Genomic DNA, 22,566 nt, shown 5'->3' on the forward strand with positions numbered 1-22,566 from the left:
CACACGCAACACATGTGTGCAGCCTCACCCAGGACCGGAATCCGATCATTGTGACCCAACTCCACCATAAAATTACAGGGATTTTCATCCCGAAATTCCGCAGCTCCCCTGTTCACTAGGGGTGGGAATCTCTTGGCAACTCGCGATTCGATTCCGATTATGAGGTCAACGATTCGATTCTGAAGCGATTATCGATGCATCTCGATGCAACAATTTTTTTTCTGGACATTCCCATTTGTGATTTTCAAATATATATATATACATCTGGGTTTGCTACTCAGAGTTTGCTAATCACTTCCTACTTTTTTGATGATCATTAAAGACATCAACAGATGAATTAACTTATCTAATCTTTCATAAGAGAGAAAGCTTTTGTCACAAATATGACTTTCTATTAACAATGCAATAATCAATGCAGCTTGCATTATAACACAATATGGAAGCATGCAAAAAATAGGTTTCAGTTTCATTTTCTTTCTAATCTTTCTTTTCTATGTCATTAGAGGAAAAGCTGCTCTTGAATTAGATGGAGTTCTTGTGTCTGGCTGTGGGTTTGCACGCATGCTATGAGTACACACCAATACACACTGAAGATAAATTCACTAATTTTACAATTACAAAAATGTAAAAAAAAAATGACAGAAAAAAAAATCTTTTTTTATTCTGATTATTAATTTATCTGCATCGAGACAGAATCGTTCTAGCGAGAATCTCGATGCATCGGAGAATCGATTATTTTTCCCACCTCTACTGTTTACTTGTCTTGTCCTCTAAAAATGGCGGTGACGTTGGCGTATTTCAGCAAATGATAATGCAATGTATATGTATATATATATATTTATGGGTTTCACCCCAGTTTTTGCTCCTCAAGTTTCTTTTGTTCCAGCCTTAAAACATTGATTGAACGTTGATTGCTCTATAGTGTCGGGGGCGGAGCCAGGAGGTTTACGGTTGTCGCATTTTCACACATCACACATCCATCCCCAGGTGACGCTGGACGGCCATGACATCAGAGGGCTGAACATCCAATGGCTGCGCTCGCTGATCGGCATCGTGGAGCAGGAGCCTGTGCTGTTCGCCACCACCATCGCCGAGAACATCCGCTACGGCCGCCCCGGGGTCTCCATGGACGACATCATCGCCGCCGCCAAGGAGGCCAACGCATACTCCTTCATCATGGACCTGCCGCGGGTATGACCCCTCCCTGACACCCCCCACCGGCACCTAGGGACGGACAAGATCCAAGTTCAGGTAGACAGGGGTGAAATGAGCCAGTCGGCCTGGACTGGACCAGATAATAGGAGATTGCTCAAACTGGTCTAGACTGAGGAAGTGGTCTAAACTAGAGGAGATGGTCTAGAGGAGGTGGTCTAGACGGAGCAGGTGGTCTAGACTAGAGGAGGTAGTCTAGACTGAGGAGGTAGTATAGACTGAGGAGGTGGTCTTGATGAGGTGGTCTACACTAGAGGAGGTGGTCTCGACTGAGGAGGTGGTCTAGACTGAAGAAGTGGTTTATACTAGAGGAGATGGTCTAGAGGAGGTGGTCTAGACTGAGGAGTTGGTCTAGACTAGAGGAGGTAGTCTAGACTGAGGAAGTGGTATAGAGGAGGTGGTCTAGACTGAGGAGGTGGTCTCGACTGAGGATGTGGTCTAGATTGAGGAGGTAGTCTAGACCAGTGTTTTTCAACCTTTTTTGTGCCACGGCACACTTAAGACAGGGAAAATATCCAACGGCACACCAACATGTTATCAAACGTGAAATTTATAAAAAAACAACAACAACACAGTAGCCTTTACATTTATTGTTCAAAGACTTAAAACTCACTCAGTGTGAAATCTGGGCCCATTGAGATGCACACAAACGTGGTATCCTGGCAGAAATTGATGAGAGGCACACGCGTAGTTCCTCATCAATTGATCGCAGATGTTCTCTGATTTTAGTCTTCATTGCAGTTAGACTCGAAAAGCCAAGCTCGCAGAGGTATGTTGTGGAGAAAGGGAGCAATGTTGAGATAGCCTTGTTTGCCACGATTGGGTATTCTTTGGCAGCAGTCAACCAAAAACTATCCAGCTGTAGGGCTGCATGGAGCAGTTTTAATGTGCAATCTTCTTCCAGTTCAATTAGTTGTTCTTGCTCCTGCAAAGTCAAATTTGTGTCTTTATCAACCACAGACCTATATGGGTCTGACCTAACCCAGTCAAATGAGTTGGTGTTGGCTGAGGGAAAATAAAAGGATATATAAGTGTTTTCAGGTGTTTTTTGATCAATTCGCACAAGGCTGAAGTGTTGACCGGTTCTTGCCATTTTTGGGCGGGGGGGAACATTTCAAGAGTGTCACCCTTTTCCAAATGCCGTCGCCAGAGGGAGATCCTTGAACGGAATCCGTTTATTTTGTCCGTGATGGAAAGAAGGTTTTCATCTCAACCTTAAATTCGTGCATTGAGTTCATTCAGATATGCAAACCAACGTATCTGCCATGTACGCAAGCCGCGCACACCATTCATCACTTGCAAGCAGCTTTGCGTCATCGAACATCTTCTGTTCAGTCAAAAATATTTTTAATTCCTCCCTCAATTCGTGTACGCGGGCCAGAACTTTTCCCCGGGACAACCACCGGACCTCCTATGGAGCAATAAGGCCTTATGCTCTGCTCCCATCTCCTCACAAAAAATTGCCAACAGTCAGCTTTTCAGGGGTCTAGTTTTAATGTAGTAAAAACAACGTTATACAACACACTGGCCAGCACCGTAAGCAAAGTTTTGGCAACAAGTGCCTCGCGTTGTAAAAAGCAAGGCGTGACTACAAGGGGTTAGGGTTATTCTCTCGAACTCTGCTCATGAAGCCTTTGATGTGCCCGACCATGGCTGCAGCTCCGTGAGTGAACACACTTACACAACTCAACCACTGAAGTCCTCCTTGTTCAAGGTACTCTGATGTGACTCGAAAGATTTCCTCTCCTGTGGTTTTATCGGGCATTGCATCAATGCCATCAATCACTTCATCTGTTGCATATCTGTCAATTAATTGCACTGCCTACCGCCACCAACAGGCATATGGGAGTATTTACGTTGCATACCCCCAACAGCGTGACCACGCACACTCGGCTCAGACTGGCTTACACGGAGTAGACCAATCTATATATTTTTTAACCAATGAAGTGAATTTGCATCGCTTTTCACGGCACACCTGTCCATCACTCACGTCACAGCAGTGTGCCGCGGCACAGTGGTTGAAAAACAATGGTCTAGTCTGAGGAGGTGGTCTAGTCTAGAGGAGGTGGTCTGGACTGAGGAGGTGGTCTAGACTGAGGTGGTGGTCTAGACTGAGGAGCCGGTCTAGTCTAGAGGAGGTGGTCTGGACTGAGGAGGTGGTCTAGACTGAGGAGGTGGTCTAGACTGAGGAGGTGGTCGAGACTAGAGGAGGTGGTCTAGACTGAGGAGTTGGTCTAGTCTAGAGGAGGTGGTCTAGAGGTGGTCTAGACTGCGGAGGTGGTTCAGACTAGAGGAGGTGGTCTAGTCTAGAGGTGGTGGTCTAGAGGTGGTCTGGACTGCGGAGGTGGTTCAGACTAGAGGAGGTGGTCTAGTCTAGAGGTGGTGGTCTAGAGGAGGTGATCTAGACTGAGGAAGTTGTCTAGATGAGGTGATCTAGACTGAGGAGGTTGTCTAGACTAGAGGAGGTGTTCCAGGCTCCAGCCCCGATCTAGAAAATATGGTGTTCAGCTAATTGATAGTCACCTGCTCCTGCGCTCCTGGGTGGATTCCCCCGCCGCCGAGCTCTCATGCAAGGCTCATCACTCTTAACTGCTCCCAACTGGTTGCAGCCTTGAATAGCTGCCACCGCTGTGCGTGTGGGTGAGTGCTTGTGTGTGTGTGTGTGTGTGTGTGTGTGTGTGTGTTTATTTGTGTACTTGGGTTTATGAGAGCTATTAAGATCTATGGTGCTTTGAGTGGCCCCAGTGGTTAGAAAAGCGTTACAGTGTCATCTCACAAAGACGCAAATAAATAACAAAGTCTTATTAGGCTAGGTTAGGGTTTGTTTACGTGGATTCTGGATCCAACGGCACTACAGCACTCTGGAGTCCTCTCAATAATGCGGAGGATGGGCGACAAAACATCCCATGATGCATTGTGATATAAAAAGCCCCATAGTCTACCGTTTAGTCATCGGGAGGATGCTTTATTGGAACCAGCGGCGGTGGATTCAGATAAATGTCATGAAGCAGCATGCAAATGAGGTCAGGGCATCTTGCCCAAGGCTGCCTCCAGGTTACACTCTAGACAAGGGTGGGGGATCGAACATGGTTATTTTTGCCGGGGGTCGAACGCCCTTAACAACTACACCCCCCGTCCAATGATGTTCATATGGATGAGAACATGTATGATGTTCCATGCTTCTTAATTCTGTTTTTTCATAATTTTAAACTTCAAGTGGCAGGCAGGTGAATGGAAAAGAGTATAAACTATACACACGCATGCACACATACGCACGCACACACACATACTCACAAACACAAACACACAGACACACACACACACACACACACACACACACACACACACACACACACACACACACATAGATAGACACACAGCCCCACAAACACATACCCCCACACTCACGCAATCATACACACACACACACACACCCCCACACACACAGTAAAACTCACACACAAGAACACACACTCACTCCTTCCCACATAAACACACGCATACCTACACCGACCGACCGACAGACGGACAGACCGACAGACAGACCACTGAATGGTCTCCATAAACCCGCCCCACCAGAGGTTCGAGACGCCGGTGGGCGAGGGCGGCGGTCAGATGAGCGGCGGGCAGAAGCAGCGCATCGCTATCGCCCGGGCGCTGGTGAGGAACCCGCGCCTGCTGCTGCTGGACATGGCCACCTCCGCCCTGGACAACGAGAGCGAGGCCACGGTCCAGAGGGCCCTGGACAAGGTAGGAGCAGGGGGCCCGGCCCTCGCCGGACATTTCCTCTTTCTAGCGGTCGATGTTTTTGTGTCTGCCATTTTGTTTCGTTGTGTTGTTTGAAAGAAAAAAATAAATAATAATAATTCAATGATTCAATCAACGATCTGTGTTACCATACACACACAAAACAACTGGACAAGGTAGGAATGTGGTAGACCCCTCACTGCAACCTTCCACCGTCTAGCTAGCAGTCGATGTACGCTGACTCGTCTGCCATTTTGTTTCGTTGTGTTGCTTATCTATCTGAATTCTATCCCTGATTCGTGTCCCCATACACACTCACAAAACACAACATAACAAGAAGAACACAAACAAAGCTGTCCAGATTGCCTTGTTGACAGGTGAACTGGGTACATCGGGGTACGTTTATTCACCATTATTTCACATTAGTTCACATTAGTGGTCCTCAGCTGTGGAACCAACCATGCCACCCGTCATCAGAAATGCTTCTTCAGTTTTAGTATTCATATCCAGGCTCAAAGCACACCTTTTCACACTGGCCTTCCCTGTGTCTTAATTGTCGTACCCTGTTGTGTCTGTGATGAGGTGTTTGTCTCTTGATGTCGTCTTAGTTTAAATCACTGATTTGTAAGTCTATTTATTTAATTGTATTTATTTATTTTAATTAGCTAATGAACAATGTAAAGCACTTTGAGCAGTGCGAGCTGTGTTTTAAAGGGGACATATTATGAAAAAAACACTTTTCCTGTGATTTGGGGTGTTGTTTTGGGGCTCTGGTGCTCCCACATGCATACAAAAAAGTCTGTACATTTGAGTGACACATGCATTTCTGAAAGTACCCCACCTACAGTTACCAAACGAGCGAGTCAGTTTCGGCGCCCCCTCCTGCGTAGGAAGGGGGCACATTTGAATATCACGTCCCACTTCCCCAGCCCCCTCCAATCAGATCATCGCTAAGATTTGTGGACCAGCGGACGAGCGCTGGGCGGAGATGTTCGCGCATTTCAGAGCCTGGGATATTCAATCCAAAAATCGATATCTAATTTGTCAGTTTGCCATGTGACTGCCTGGCAGGGAGTCCGGCGGAGCTACCGGGAGTAGCCTACAATCCCTTTCTCCTCCATGTGGCAGCTCAATATGGACTTCAGAGAGTCAAGGCCAAAGTTCCTTTGCCCCAATTCTTCTCAACCATTGCCGAGATAACCCCCACTTTACTTGTTGTGGAAGTACCAGAGACTCTTTATCATATAATATAATATAATAATAATAATAATAATAATAATAATAATAATAATAATAATAATAATATTATGTATGGCCAATTATATAATATTATATATAATATCACGGCCAAAAGCTATGTGCGCCTCGGATGATATTATGAATCATAAAGACTGCGTCTGAGGTCTCTGGTACTTCCACGACAAATACAGACTCGTAGTGGGGGATATCTTGGCCATGGTTGAGAAGAATTGGGGGAAAGGAACTTTGGCCTTGACTCTCTGAAGTCCATGGACCGCGACATGGAGGACAAATGGATTGTACTCCGGGAGCTGAGCTGCCGGACGCCGAGCTCCCCATGCCGGAGCTGCCACCAAGACCTACCCCCGCCGGACCTGCCAGCTTCGGCAGCAGTTCAGCTCCCGGAGTTCACCCGCCGGAGTAGCCGGGAAGCTTTGTGGGGGTAGCTCGGCGGCAGTCCGGCAGCTCAGCTCCGGGAGTACAATCCCTGTGTCCCCCATGTCGCCTCCTCCGGACTGCCGCCGAAGCTTCGGCGGCAGTCCGGCAGAGAAAGGGATTGTACACCCGGAGCTGTGCTGCAGGGCTACCACGAGTTCCCCCCGCCAGAGCAGCTCATCCACTGGTCCACAAAATCGTAGCTATTCTCTGATTGGAGGGGAGTGGGGCTCCCGCCGAAACTGGCTCGTTTGGTAACTGTAGGGGGTGTACTTTCAGAAATGCATACCTCACTCAGAAAATCATGTAAGCCTACAGACTTTTTTCTAAGTTTATATGCGTGTGGGAGCACCAGAGACCCAAAACAACATCCCAAATCCCAGGAAAAGTGTTGTTTTCATAATATGTCCCCTTTAAAGCTACAGACACCAGAAAAAGCGCATTCTGAAGGGACTGAAACAGTGGGGAATAGCGGTAGGCAAGATTATTTTTCCTAAAAGCTATTTCCAGCAAACAGCTTCGAAAACATGTTTTCTGAAACTCATGTACTATGTTTATTTTTTGGGGAAAACACATAATATCGTCTCCTTTAAATGTGCTTTATAATTATAAATAAACTTTACTTACTAACTAACTAACTTAGTTGGGGCAATAATAAGCATTATTACACGGCTCTTCTTAATCCCGTAGAATGCTCCATTCACTTGCATGGGCCTTCCCATTGTTTGGCTGTCAATTATTTTTGCATTATTGGCTGTTGCTTAGCATAATTGACCGCTGTCAAGGAAAGCAGATTTTTTGCCTTTGATTCACGTCTTTCGTATCACTCCGCAAGAAGTCCGGTAACTTATCAACCCCAGTCTATTTGGTCAATTTCTTTGGTGAATTATTTCTATGCTTACACTACAAAGTTATTTTTTCCTTTTAGCGAGTAGCCGTGTAATAAACGGGATAATGTATAGAACTCAGATCATTATCGAAAATAAGCCTGAACGGAACTTATTTTCGCTCATGACCGGTATTCTATACATTATCCCTTACTTATTATATGCAGTTAATGCGCCCTTTTCCCCCCAGGTCTGTTCACTCACATCTTTACCCCCCTATAGGTCCGACAAGGCCGCACCACCATCTCCATCGCCCACCGCCTGTCGACCATCCGGAACGCCGACGTGATCGTGGGCTTCGAGCACGGCCGGGCGGTGGAGCGGGGCAAGCACGAGGTGCTGATGGAGCGCAAGGGGGTCTACTTCACCCTGGTGACCCTGCAGAGCCAGGGGGACAAGGCCCTCAACGAGAAGGCCCGGCAGAGTAGGTGGCCTTACCCTTAAAGGGGCAGTGTACCAAAATAAATGTTTTCTCGTTTTATGTGGAAATAAATCTTAGATGATCTTCAACATTGTTTTTCATTCTCTCTCTCTTATATTAAATGTTATTCTCCCTCTCTTATTGTCTCTACCGGTCGTTTATCCTTCTCTTTCAGTTGATGTCTCTGTTACTCTCTACCGGCTCTCATTCATCCTCTGGCTCAGAAAATATTTTCAGTATATCTTTCGCTCTTTCTTCCATTCTCCCTGTCTCCCTCGTTCTCACGACGTCACCCATAACATTGTAATTTAGTTGCTGCACTTTTAAAATAATATCACAATAATAATGTAGTTTCGAGAAAATGGGGCTTAACTCCTATGTTTCTCCGTAAAACTTTTTGAGAGCGTTCTGTTCTGTTCCGAAATCTAGTCACAATGTTCTCATGACAGTCGATGTGCGAGTGGATTATCCTTATCTTGTGTTTTTGTTGACATTTATATCTGAAATGTTGCAAGCCGTTGTTTTATTCATTCATATACAACAAGGTGTCAATGACACCACTGTGATGAATGTGGTCATTACCGTGTTATACGCTGATGCATTCAGACAGGAAATGGATAGGAACTCAGCAAAATTACTTATAAGATAGACAGTTGCGGGTACAAGTACGTCCTCAGCGGAGTCTTGCTATTGGCTCGCTTGCTCCATGTGAAGTTATAATGCGTCAGACCCTGTACATACCTCTCCCGGGAATTTTACCGCATTCATTCAGAACACAGCCCTACCGGCAGTGATCCCGATATGTTACGAGGTCTTACGAACTGCCAATGCAGATTTCCTGGAATATTGATTCCTTTTTCCAGTCCCACTCACACATGTGTTCCGGAAATGTTCCAGAACATTGCAGGGAAAGACTGCCTCTGTGAAAGGGGCTTAGGAAAGTATTGCCTCATACGCATATTGGGAATTAACTGGGACTGCAACATCAGCGCAGTTTCTGTAAAAAGAATCACTGAAAAGCATGAGCATTAATGTCATTGGCTGGCAGAATGAGGGCTCAACGTGGGACCAATCACGTGGTCCCAAATCAAACTTTGACTAACTTTTAAGTGTATTTTAATAGAGTAGCCGAGGATAACCGTTCCCAATTTAAATGGGGGGATTTATCGGAGATTGTTTGTTTTGGTTTGAATGAAGCTATAAAGGACCTTATAAAAAGCTTTATGGAGACTTTCAAATGGCCGCCTTGTGTTTTGTGATGTGTGAGCGGTTCATAAACTATTTAAACCACCCTCTCCCTCATTCCCTCTCTCTCTTTCTTATTAAATGTTATTCTCCCTTTCTTTTTGTCTCTACCAGTCATTTATCTTTCTCTTTCTCTCTGTTTCTCAAACTCTCATTCTCCAGCTCTCATTCATCGTCTGGCTCAGACTATATTTTCACTATGTCTTTCAATCTTTCTTCCATTCTCCCTGTCTCCCTTGTTCTCACTACATCACACACGCACGAATCCCGATTCATTCACTGTCTCTTTCTCTCTGTTGTTGTTCTCTGTCTCTAATTCATTGATTCATTGGTTCTCTCTATTTTTCATTCATGATCGCTCTCCCTCAAACTCTATCTCTTATTGATTCTCTCTCATTAATTCTTTCTCATTTTGCTATATACTTCTTTAATCTCTCCCTCTCTCTATCTCTCTCTCTGTAATTTATCTGTCTATAATCTCTCTCCCTCTCTCTCTCTCTCTCTCTCTCTCTCTCTCTCTCTCTCTCTATCTCTCTCTCTCTCTCTCTCTCTCTCTCTCTCTCTCTCTCTCTCTCTCTCTCTCTCTCTCTCTCTCTCTCATGCATTTTCTCATGCACTTTCTCATGTCTCCCTCCCAGTGGCTGAGACTGAAGAAGATTCGGTTAGCATGCGTTTGTCCAGAGCCGGTAGCTACCGGGCCAGTCTCAGGTACTAGCCCCCTCTTCCTCCTCACCTTCTGTCAACCTTCCTCCTCCACTTTTGTTTTTTCACAGATCATTTTGAACCTAGCATCACCCATGAGAGTAAACATTCAGCTATTCATAATCAAACTCGACTTTACCTGTTTCTCTTGCTTGATAAATCATTAATCATTCATTGGAATTAAGCAGATGAACAAACACACCATTTTATTAATGACAAGTCTAGACAGCGTTTATTAGAATCTTCCGGAACATTGAGTGATAATCCAGAAATGTTTTGACAATTCGTGACATTTGGCCACATTACAATTTTCACTTTTTTACAACTTATCCCAGAAGAAAATTTCAGAAAAATTTGGGAACCAATCCAGAATCAAATGTACTCTTCACCCCATTTAATTCCTTTTTTGGGGCGAACCATTTCCAACCAATCTGACGTTGTGTTCTGACAGGGCTTCCATCCGCCAGCGGTCGCGGTCCCAGATGTCCCACCTGATCCCAGAGTCCTTAGTGCCCATGGCTGGGGAGCTGGGGCCACGGGCATACTCTGTCTCACATGCTGATAAGACCCAGGTCGGCCCTCACGTGTGTGTGTGTGTGTGTGTGTGTGTGTGTGTGTGTGTGTGTGTGTGTGTGTGTGTGTGTGTGTGTGTGTGTGTGTGTGTGTGTCATGTCCAAGTCAGCCCTCACGTGTGTAGGTGTGTGTGTGTTTGTGTGTGTGTGTATTTTTGTGTGTGTGTGTTTAACAAGGTGCCCGTTTCTAAACTCTGTTTATGCATATGTGTGTGTCTATGTGCACATCTACGTAAGTGTGTTAGTGTTTAAGATGTGCATGTCTATAATGAACTAATAGCTAAGAAAAGTGTAGCTTACATGCTAGTTTGTGTGTGAGTGTGTGTGTGTATCTTTGGTTGCATGTGTGTGTAAGTGTGTTTTAGTGGTTCAACAACCTCCTGGTTCTTGACTGCTGAACATGTTTGAGCTCAACTTGTTAGCTTTATTTAAAGAATCTGTGTTTAGATCCGCCGTTCCACGTGAGCCATTCTGTGATTGGTTTAAGGGTTACCGACCTTGTGAGTGATGTCATCATGACTCCGCCCATGTTGCCATGGCCAAGTCTCTAGAGGGAAAATGTTTTTTTCAATAAATACCTAATGTGTTCCACTCTATGTGTATTCTAATGTCGGTGCTTTAAATACAACATGCAATTCTGAATCTGGCCAACAGCCGCACATTAGTGACCATTGTATGTAAATGAGACCTGATTCGCCTGATGCGGGTAGAAGTGCTTGCAGTGAGATTGCTTTGCCATGTAAGGACATATCGAATCAAGGGAAAATCTGGGGAATAATTACAATATTAATACAACCCCAATGTAATTTACTCGCACCGATACAAAGACACCAGAGATATCCGCCAAACGGAAAGGGAGAGCAATGTATCATGGGAAATAATCTGGATAATCAAAGAAAACGTATCTGTCCTTTACTACTCACTTCCTCAAAGGGTCACAAGGTCAAGAATAGATGGGCAGGATAATTCTTATGGACTATGGAAAAGACAAATCTCATAATTTTTTCTGTTTTGTGATTACGTAATTATTCTGAAAATGGACTTCCAAAAGAACATCTTAGATAATTGAATTCTTACTGTGTTATTTCATGGAGGCTGTATAAACTCGGTAGAACAATATTGAAGCATATTCCCTTAGCATTCAGAGCATTCAAACAACCCTCATCATGCCTGCACAAATACTTGGACCATCCACCCCGATTCCCTCTACACCCCCTTGCATATACAATCATACTGACATTTATTTTAAATTAACCCTTTTATCCCATAATGCCTTCCCTGAGGTGGAGGAGGAGGAGGAGGAGCCGGTGGAGCCGGCCCCGGTGGCCCGGATCCTGAAGTACAACAGCCCGGAGTGGCCCTACATGCTGTTCGGTTCTTTCGGCGCTGCGGTCAACGGTGGCGTCAACCCCGTCTACTCTCTCCTCTTCAGCCAGATCCTTGCGGTACGCATGGCAACGGCGAACACACGGCCAGCAACGTCACACACGACCTGCGTAACCGTTGGAGACGGACCAGCAAGTTTTCTTTATCGATACCATAACACGTGAGATTACAAAGTGCGTATTTGCGACTGAATTTGCCTGGTATAGGTTAAACGCATTCTATGTGATGAGTTACTAGAATTTTTGTTAAAAGGTGATATTTCTGGATACATCCACCACCCAAATCTGATGGTAGGGATTGGAGATTGCCATATCCTGCACAGTAAGCCCTGTTAGTAAATGAAAAAAAGAGTATCTACCAGGAGTCAGCCAGAAGGCAGGGGACCCGCTCAAACATGGGGCTTTTCCTTCCAAACCCCCCAACGGCTTCGTAATCTCACGGAACAGACGCCTAGTGTTTTGTCCCAAAGGATCCAACATGCCGGTCTTATCGACCAAAGATGGGCTCGCTGCTTTGATTGGCAGCCGACCGTCGAAGGTGCTTGTTTTTTATCAACATCGCAATCGACTATGAAAGCCTGTTACGTAACCTATGAAACCGACAGGTTACCTCTGGTTTGGCGCACTGTGTATACAACCGGTTTAATCTTTCATTTTATCCAACAGAGATACATATTTAATGCAAACACAATGCGTTGCAGCACAAAATAGGATTTAATTACTTTCTTTAACTCTGAATAATTATGCTGTTCTTTTTCTCACTGTGTGTGTGGTCTGTGTCTGGTGTGAAATTGTCCTTCAGAAACCAACAAATTTAGCTTAAACCACACTAGACTGAAGCACGCCGAAGTCCTTTCTTTCTTTCTTTTTTTGTCGTTATCGGTGCAGCAGTAGCTGCCGCCGTCGCCGTCTGTAATTAGGCTGGTCGGAGCGGCGGCGTGCTCCGCCGCGCCCGCTCGTACGGGGAACCCAGCTGATTTCGCTAATCAGCGAGCTAATCAACTGCTGCAGCTGATGAAGTGTTTTGGAAAAAAAATGGGGGGGGGGGAAAGGAACGGTGTGCTCACGTCTCGCCCTCACAGATGATTGGAGGGCGTCAGGGTTAAGAGCGAACCATTAATTACCGCGTTTTTAGTCAAACGGAAAATCGACTATGGTGCTCTTAAATTATTGCACTTTTTTATTTTTGATAGCCCCTGCTGAATTAGGAGTGTATGTGCACGTATTTGCATATGTGTTTCTCATTGGGTTTATTGTGTGTGTGTGTGTTTGTGTGTGTGTGTGTCTGCCTGTTGTATGTGTGTCTGTCAGTATTCCTGTGTGTGTGTGTGTGTGTGTGTGTGTGTGTGTGCGTGTGTGTGTGTATGCCTGTGTGTTTCCCTACGTGTGTGTTTGTGTGTATATTTCTCTATGTGTGTGTTTATGTCTGTGTATTTCTCTTTGTGTGTCCGTGTGTGCATGTTGCCTACGTGTGTGTGTGTGTTTCTCTACATGTGTGTTTGTGTGTCTCTACGTGTGTGTGTGTGTGTGTGTGTGTGTGTGTGTGTGTGTGTGTGTGTGTCTGTGCGTGACGCTACCCGTACAGACCTTCTCCATTCAAGACCCGGATAAACAGGAGAGGGAGATCAACGGCATCTGTATGTTTTTCGTGGTGGTGGGCCTACTCAGCTTCTTCACCCAGATCATCCAGGTACTGTCTCCCCCCTCCCCCAACTCCCCCCCCCCTATCTCCCCTGGTGCATGTGAGAGAGAGAGAGAGAGAGAGAGAGAGAGAGAGAGAGAGAGAGAGAGAGAGAGAGAGAGAGAGAGAGAGAGAGAGAGAGAGAGAGAGAGAGAGAGAGAGAGAGACAGAGAGAGAGAGAGATCCCTGCAAGGTTTTTCATGAGAGATTGCTAAAGGAATGAGCAAATTATGATAATCATGCTATATCAAAACCATGATTCTGGCCCCCGCCTTGATGTCTATGAATTAGGGAATTGAATGGATCCAAAATAGCAGAGATGAGCGGTGACTCACCCAGGATCCCTTTGGTGAGAGGCACAGACAAAGAAATCATGTTAAAAAAAGAAAGTACTGCAGTCTGTGCCTAAAATTTCACTAAACCGTCACTGAGATAAAAGCTGTGGTGTATAAAGCATGTCTTAGCTCTGGTAAAAGTTCAGTTTAACGCTTGGGTAGAATTCATGAAGTAGCTCACAATAAATGTACTTAAGTATGAAAAGTATTTATCTGGGTTTATATTTACTTAAGTATCAAATGTAAAAAAATAAATAAATCCATCTCGTGTATGACCTCATTGTGTAGTTGATTGTGTAGTGGATGTATTCTTTGTGTTTTCGCTGTCGCTTATGGACAAGCAGTTTCGATTTTTTATCAAATATTATTTGGGCCATGTGGACTTGATGTGCCCCAAATTGTCTGTGAAATCGTCAGTTATTCGCAGTCCCAATGCACTTAAAAGTACAGAAGTCTGTCAGGATAATCCATTTTGCACCCTAGGATAAATATTTCACATTTTATTTCTTAGCAAATAACTATTTGTTCACTGCAAATGTATTAGACTGAATGTCCAATTTTATTATCTTTATCATGCAATGCAATAAAAGTGAAGGTCAAAGGAAATATTACCACTCAATTAAAGTACATATAACAGATAATATCCTATAGATGTATATAGATAACAAATATCATAGATTGAGATACAGACATCAGCACATTATTTCGTAGTAGTGCCAATTAACCTTACTGAACTGAATAATACAACTGCATAAAAAATCCCGATTCATGTAGTCATCATCACGAAGGATTCACACGTAATAGTTTTTCACAATATCACAATATAAATCCATCATTATGAAGGAGTAAGATGTAATATCATTCACAATACCATCATACATCATATAAATAGAGAAATACTGTGCAAAATCGACATCTTCCTGGTCTCTCTCTCTCTCTCTCTCTCTCTCTCTCTCTCTCTCTCTCTCTCTCTCTCTCTCTCTCTCTCAGGGCTATTCCTTCTCCAAGTCCGGCGAGCTGCTGACCAGGCGCCTAAGGCGGCTGGGTTTCCGCGCCATGCTGGGCCAGGAGATCGGCTGGTTCGACGACCACCGCAACAGCCCCGGCGCCCTGACCACCCGCCTGGCCACTGACGCCTCGCAGGTCCAGGGGGTGAGTCCTGATCCTTGGACAGGAGACCCAGACCCACCCGCCCTCACCTACAGCCACTGATTGTGCATGCAAAGGGGTGTAGAGGGCTGGATGTTCCAAATCCTGGTCCAAATCTAGACTTAAATGCACAACGAATGAGGACAAGATGTAATTATGGACTGAATTTGCCGTCTATAAGTTTAACTTCTATGGGACGAGTTACTAGCATTTTTAAGTGAAATGTAAAATTTCTGGATACATCCGCCAAACTCAAATCTGATGGTAGGGATTGGACATTACCAAAGCAAGCACAGTAATATAGGCCTGTAAGTAGATGAAATAGAGTCTCTACCAGGGCCAGGGACTCACTCAAACATGGTGCTTTTCCTTTTAAACCCCCCCACTGGGGGGGTTTAACTCGACACACTAAAGCAGGGGCGTTGGTGTGTGACCCACCCACCTCTAGGGGTTACTTTTTAAAACTTTGACCCACCCCACCCAAGAGCCATAGCATTTGCACCGTGAAATAACCAATACATTCTCAAGGCGAAATTGCTGGTGCATTCACCGTGGAATCTCCCCAGCATCGATTCCACCCTGCAGTCCTGTGCAGCATGTCCCTCTGTCTCTCTGTAAGCCGTCCTTTACATCAAACACACAAAAGCCCCTGAAAAATGTGTGAGCTGTATGTCGTTTTCAGCTTTTTTTTCCCACGAGGAGCAGACACCTATAGTGTTTTGTCCAACAGGATTAAACATCCTAGTCTTATCGACAAAAGTTAAGATAGCCTCTTTGATTGGCATCTCACAGTCGAAGGTGCTTGCCTTTTTATTAACATTGTCATCAACTGTGAAATCCCCTTTCGTAACCTTTAGCGTTTTTTATATCTTATTTTATTGGATAATAAAAAACATCTTCTGCTCCCTGTCCAGGCCACAGGCTCCCAGATCGGCATGATCGTCAACTCACTGACCAACATCGGCGTGTCCCTCATCATCTCCTTCTACTTCAGCTGGAAGCTCACCATGGTCATCCTCTGCTTCCTGCCCTTCATCGCCCTCTCCGGAGGCTTCCAGGCCAAGATGCTCACCGGCTTCGCCAAGCAGGACAAGGTGGCCATGGAGGCGGCCGGCCGGGTAAGAGGCCTGAAACTCCGGCACAACACAACTCTACAATGATCCCATCCCTCATGCTAGCCTCGTGGAGTTCTGGCCTTTTTCCAGCTGTTTGTCTTCTGTTTCTTTATGTTTGAAGACATGGGCTTGCGTACACCCTTTTTTTTTATCGTCTTTTTATGTGGGATTGGTAAACGACAATCAACAAACTGTACAAAGAATGTCTGTATATCCCTTCCCTCCACCAACATAAACACATGCATACATTCATGCATATCTGCATACATAGGCCTACATGCATGCACATATACAAACACAGACTCAGTATACACAGAAAAAAATAATAAACAATCCTAACAATAATAACAATACTATTAATTATAGTACAAATAATAATAAGACAAAAAAATAATTATTCTCTGTTATTTATGACACCCTAATCGAACATCTAAATCAACAACATCCCGACTCAACATTTATCGTTCTATTTCAACTTGGAAACCACCACTGCAAATCAAAAAACCATTCCACCAACCTGAGAGATTGACCACTGATCCTGGCTCTTCCTCCCCCCCCTGCTCCCATAGATCTCGGGGGAAGCCCTGAACAACATCAGGACCATCGCTGGCCTGGGGAAAGAGAGCACTTTCGTGGAGATGTACAACGCTCAGCTGGACGGCCCGTACCACGCCGCCATACAGAAGGCGCACGTGTACGGCGCCTGCTACGGTTTTTCCCAGTGTGTCGTGTTCCTGGCCAACTCGGCCTCCTATAGATTCGGAGGCTACCTGGTGAAGCATGAAGGACTACACTTCAGCATGGTCTTCAGGTGAGGGAGGCGGGAGAAGGGTGGCGATGCGTGTTTTCTTCCATTCGTATTTTGTTTTTGTTTTGAAGTCGATGATGCTAAGGTCTGACTAGATTTCTTTGATTTGTCTAACAAGCATCCAAGAAAACAAAATTAATCATTGATTTAATTTTATTCATCAGAGGAAATCAACCACATAGTTATGTTCTTTGAAGCTGTCTTACGTGAGGAACAACTCCTGAATACTAAAAAATTGGTTGATAGTATTTGGTTTTTAATTTGTCGCTAACCTTCCCATTCCGTGGTTGTTAATTTCAGTGCTGTCGCTAACCTACCCATTTCGTTATTTGTTAATTTCGCCGCTAATGTTAACCTTCCCATCATGTTAGTTGTTCATGTCAGGGCTAACCATCCCATCCTGTTGGTTGTTCATTTTGGCGCTAATGTTAACCTTCCCATTCCATTTCAGGGCTAACCTTCCCATTATGTTGGTTGTTAATTTCCGCGCTCACGCTAACCTTCCCATCATGTTTGTTGTTCATTTCAACTCTAACGCTAAGCTAACACTAACCTTCCTATTCTGTCGGTTGTTCATTTCAGCTGTAACGCCAACCTAACGCTAACCTCCCCATCCTGTTGGTTGTGTCACAGGGTCATCTCAGCCATCGTGACCAGCGGAACAGCACTTGGCCGCGCCTCGTCGTACACCCCCGAGTACGCCAAGGCCAAGATCTCGGCCGCACGCTTCTTTCAGCTGCTCGACAAAGTGCCCAAGATCAGTGTGTACAGCGATAAGGGCGAGAAATGGGTGAGGAAGCCATCTGTGTGTGCTGTGCTAACGTACAGAGAGTCGGTCTGGGCAGAGCATCCATGAGCTAATAGCCCCATGTAACCGGTATTTCTTTCCGTTGATTTAATTTGGTAAATTAAGTTGAATTAGTGCATTTAATCTTGTTTGTTTTCTCCATTTCTGTGTATGATATTTGAAGGCATAGCTTGAACACCATTATGGATGGTATTCAGGGAGAAATGTATGCTTATCATCGACTAAACCTGTGACACACAGGCATCAGTTCCGTATCCGCCTTGTTTTAAGTTTAATATCACGTCGTATCAAATGATTTCTATTGGTTACTATCACCATTACTGCCTCAGAAACGTTTGATATATCCCCCAGGGGCCTTCTGGGAGATTGAGTTCTGTCGATGATATGGAAAGGCCACATATGACTCAATGTTCCCATTGATTTCCTCTGGAGATTCTGACCCATTATCGCCATGGAAACACCGACAGGGAAAGGTCAGAGATACATTTCTACAGTAAAACCTTGTGTCTCCGACACCTGGACAAAGAAGTACTCGTAATATATATCTCTCGATAATGTAAAGGTTATCCTCACACAGTGCAACTGGGGAGACGCTGCCAACTAGACACTACCCAGGCTTGTGCTAATTAGTTCCTGAAGAAGGTGGTTGTTTTGTATGCCGCATATATGTGGTTAGGGCAGGATAGTGTATCAGCTCAGGGTGGTCCAATACCAGCTGAATGGCACTGGGTTCGATCCCCAATGTCTGAAGTCTGATCCTGAGTCAAGAGGCCCCCTAACCCATACCTGTATTGAATCAACATTTTTTCAATATAATAAAATAATACAATTAAACTAAAAAAAAAAAAAAACTAAAAAATATACATCAAACATCCCTGAAGTAAAAGCAAATGTAATCTCAAAGTACTTCATTGGCAAAAGTCTGATTCCATATACCTGCTCCTTAATGACATGTATCTGATGAATTATGGGTCCCTTTGGATAAAAAGCATCGCATATTCTAAATGAACGAGGTAATAATGGGTTCTCATGAAAAAGTCACCTCTTTTATAACATTTTATTCTCAGTGTGACACAGCACCACCAGTCCTTTATTATTCCACGGTCATCATTCATCATTTATTAAAATAATATACGTTTTCTACCAAGGTTTCATTATTTATCATAACTAATGCCGGCATGTGAGCAAACGTATTAAACTCTTATTCGTTTTATTCTTAGTTTTAATGTTGCACTTCCTTTTACTTAACAAACCCAATTATCGTGTATAAAGTGTTTGCGCAACATTGTTTTACCATTGTGGACTTACATCTCAGCTAATGTACTGCTAGACATCATAACACTTTGGTTCGCTGACAGAAGATCAAATCATTGGTCCCATTCTCAGGCCGCGTTCTAGTAGTCATTCTATAAAGATTCCCCCCTTCCTCAATCTTCAGATCAGTCGCCTCATTGGACAGGCTCTGTCCCAATACGCGGTACGCTTGAGTAGCAGTCTACAGTAGCCTATGTTGCCTTTAATACACTGAAGCTACTCTGCTTCCATGCTTTTCCTTTCCTCTGTCTCGACCACTAAGTGCTGCTGTTCATCTTCACAAAGGTATAGTAAACGACCAATCGGAAGAAGGATGACGGAGGGAATAGCTTTGGAAAACAGAAATTTAGTTATAGTCTTAGTTATGTAGCATCTTATCATAGCTATCTTTGTTGAATAGCGATTGTTGGTGCTATGCACTTGGTTCTATGAACATCCTTATTGTACCGACAGCGATATATTGTTTCACTTTCTTATGACAAATGTACTTATTGTAAGTTGCTTTGGATAAAACCATCTGCGAAATGCCGTAAATGTAAACGTAAATAACCACCTCCATCACCACTTCCGCCTCTCCCAGGACAACTTCCGCGGCGACGTGGAGTTCATCGACTGTAAGTTCACCTACCCCACCAGGCCCGACATGCAGGTGCTGAATGGGCTCAACGTGACGGTGAAGCCCGGCCAGACGCTGGCCTTCGTGGGCAGCAGTGGCTGTGGCAAGAGCACCAGCGTCCAGCTGCTGGAGCGCTTCTATGACCCCGACCAGGGCCGAGTGGTGAGGATATGAGATGCTACATTTCATTGCAAACCTTTATTTACACTCGTAGGGCATTGAGGTTTGAGGCAATGACATATAAACTAAAACAGTTGCAATTTGATGAGCTGAGATTAAATACCAAACGTTCAAAAACAGTAGTAGATGGGAGTACCTCTAACCTTAGGGTTGGTTGCAGAGCATTCCATGTGCTAGGGGCATCGATGAAAAAGGCAGTTTTACCATGATATAAACACGCGCAAGGAACCCTAAGAGTGAGCTAATTGTTGGATCTGGTTTGATAGGACCCAAGATTCTAATGTAGTATGGAGGAAATGTACCACTAATGGCTTTAAAAAAAAAAAAAATATGCAAACGATGGTCATGTAACGATAGGGTAGGCGATTGGTGAGAATATGACCAGTGCTAGAGAGTCATGGCACGATAGGCTAGTAGGCACGTGATGAGGATATGACCAGTGCTACGGAGTCATGTAACAATAGGGGTAGGCCAGTGATGAGGATATGAGTACCACTGAGTCAAGTTACGATAGGGCAGGCGATTGATTTCAGGGGCATTGTTTTTCATATTGATTGAAATTCTATTTGCATCCCGACAGCGATCTATAATTCAAATGCTCTGGCCTTGTTTTGTTTGTTTTATGCTTTCTCCGATCTGATGTCTGATCTCTTATCTGATCTCTGAACTGATTTGACCTCTGATCTGATCTGATGTCTGATCTCTGAATGATTGGATGGCCTTCCTTCCCACCTAGCCGGCTAACTGCGCTTGCTCTGCCCATGCCCTCATCGCACATGACCACAGTGTTCCACAAGGCCTGGAAGACCTATGTTTAAAGCTAGCGAGGGAGTCACGTGTTTGAGGGACTGGCTTTGAAAGAAGGGGGTGGGATATCTTTTAGGCTGGATACTAAAAAAATCTTTCTTCTGGCTGGTTTTTCTTGAGTTGCCTACCCCAGCATTAGTCTAATTAGCAATGTCAGGTAATGTATCAATATGTTAATACATATGTAATATACAGCTAGGGTTGGTGGCAACGTCAGGTCATGTATCAATAACACTATAATAATAAAATAGACTTTGGTTTTGGGCTAGGGTTTCAGTTTGATTTGAATATGAATATGGCGTATTTATATTTTTTGTAGTTATATTGGAAGGCAGCTTTTGAGTGTCAGAAGCCCTGCTTATCTTAATAGCTGCGGCCCTTCAAAGCAAACCCTATACATCTCAAGCTCAAGTTTGCTCAGATAAACAAGGCAAACTTTTCAGAGGATTGTTCTATTTATGCTGTAGCGTCTCAGCTAACAAAAGTCTGTTGTTATCATGCGACCGTCGGAGGATACATTTTCTATTTGCATTCATATATAATTTATAATGCTGATTTCCCAGAACAAAAAAGCGCATGATTGTAAAACATTGTGACAACGGAATTAATTCAGATGCTTTCACATTTAAGAAATAAAGAAAAAGCCTTAAAAATCATAGGGACCTTTTTTGTTTCTTTGCCAATATTGTATTTTTTATTACTGAGTGTACTCTCTGCTTTGGCATTTCAAAAGTGTTCCTGAGCCCTCATTGCATGCACAGCACACTGCCGCTAAACCTGTGGCACTGAACGGGGAACAGAACCTGCATCCAAGTTGTGGCTTTGCTCCTGCGCCAGTTTAAGCTCTCTGCCAAAAATGCAAATTCCATCTTAATCGAGTTTGAAGCGATTTGGAACGGTGATGTCTTGAGAGAGAGAGTGCTGCCTCTCGAGTTAAGAAGCACTCCGTCCACCTCGATGTAGCTTTATTAGCAGCATACATAAAAAGAGAGAGGTGCCATGGGTATTGATAAACCGTTACCTCTTAAACAGAGTAACAGCGGCGTCGCTCCGCTCTAATTGCACCCCCGTTGGCTGTGTCTCTGGTGCAGCTGATCGACGGACATGAGTCCACCCGGGTGAGCGTGCCCTTCCTGCGCTCCAAGATTGGCATCGTCTCCCAGGAGCCCATCCTGTTCGACTGCAGCATCGCCGACAACATCCGCTACGGTGACAACGCACGGGAGATCAGCATGAACGACGTCATGGCCGCCGCAAAGAAGGCCCAGCTCCACAGCTTTGTCATGGCACTCCCTGAGGTACCGGTTTGTTAAAGAGGACTTAGGCTTATGAGCTAGAGCTAAAACGAGTGGGTTAGACTTCCCACGATGAAACCAGTGACTCCTAACAGTACTTTAAGTGAAAACCTCCTAACTTATCTTCACTGGAAGGAGGGATTCCCCTCTCTGCGTTAGTTCTCAAAAGTTTCTTCTTGCCCTCTGGGGGTTCGGGTCAGGGGGGTGTCTTAAATATAATGCCTTTTAAGCCCTTTGAGACTGTATCTGTGATTAAGGGCTTCACAATAAAATTGAATTGAATTGAATTGATAGCCTTCCCACACTGTCTTTCCCATGAAACTTCATTGTAATGTTGATGATTTGAATATACTCTTTTACCGCCCAATAGAAATACGAGACTCACGTCGGTTCTCAGGGCTCACAGCTCTCCCGAGGCCAGAAGCAGCGCATCGCCATCGCCAGGGCGATCATACGTGACCCCAAGATTTTACTGCTGGACGAGGCAACGTCCGCCCTGGACACAGAGAGCGAGAAGGTACGCCCCGTGAAAGCAGCATGCAGTCGTCTCTGACCACCAGAGGGCAGTAAAACTCACAACCTAGTTTCGTCTTCTTCATACATTCCTCTCCGC

General features: G+C 44.6%; 1 protein-coding gene across 2 annotated transcripts in view; it reads left to right on the forward strand.

Moving 5' to 3' along the window:
- Positions 1 to 22,566, forward strand: part of LOC115541989 (bile salt export pump) — a 40,300-nt gene that overhangs the window by 12,232 nt on the left and 5,502 nt on the right. For both annotated transcript variants that reach the window (XM_030353990.1, XM_030353989.1), the window contains 14 exons: positions 988 to 1,191; positions 4,792 to 4,962; positions 7,743 to 7,944; positions 9,825 to 9,894; positions 10,340 to 10,460; positions 11,744 to 11,905; positions 13,431 to 13,535; positions 14,852 to 15,013; positions 15,925 to 16,128; positions 16,695 to 16,936; positions 17,567 to 17,723; positions 19,636 to 19,833; positions 21,750 to 21,956; positions 22,324 to 22,470. In XM_030353990.1, the coding sequence (XP_030209850.1) occupies positions 988 to 1,191; positions 4,792 to 4,962; positions 7,743 to 7,944; positions 9,825 to 9,894; positions 10,340 to 10,460; positions 11,744 to 11,905; positions 13,431 to 13,535; positions 14,852 to 15,013; positions 15,925 to 16,128; positions 16,695 to 16,936; positions 17,567 to 17,723; positions 19,636 to 19,833; positions 21,750 to 21,956; positions 22,324 to 22,470 (2,352 nt within the window). The remainder of the gene's footprint in view (positions 1 to 987; positions 1,192 to 4,791; positions 4,963 to 7,742; positions 7,945 to 9,824; positions 9,895 to 10,339; positions 10,461 to 11,743; positions 11,906 to 13,430; positions 13,536 to 14,851; positions 15,014 to 15,924; positions 16,129 to 16,694; positions 16,937 to 17,566; positions 17,724 to 19,635; positions 19,834 to 21,749; positions 21,957 to 22,323; positions 22,471 to 22,566) is intronic.

Source organism: Gadus morhua, chromosome 4, assembly GCF_902167405.1.
Source record: "Gadus morhua chromosome 4, gadMor3.0, whole genome shotgun sequence".
In the NCBI taxonomy this organism is placed as follows: Eukaryota; Metazoa; Chordata; class Actinopteri; order Gadiformes; family Gadidae; genus Gadus; species Gadus morhua.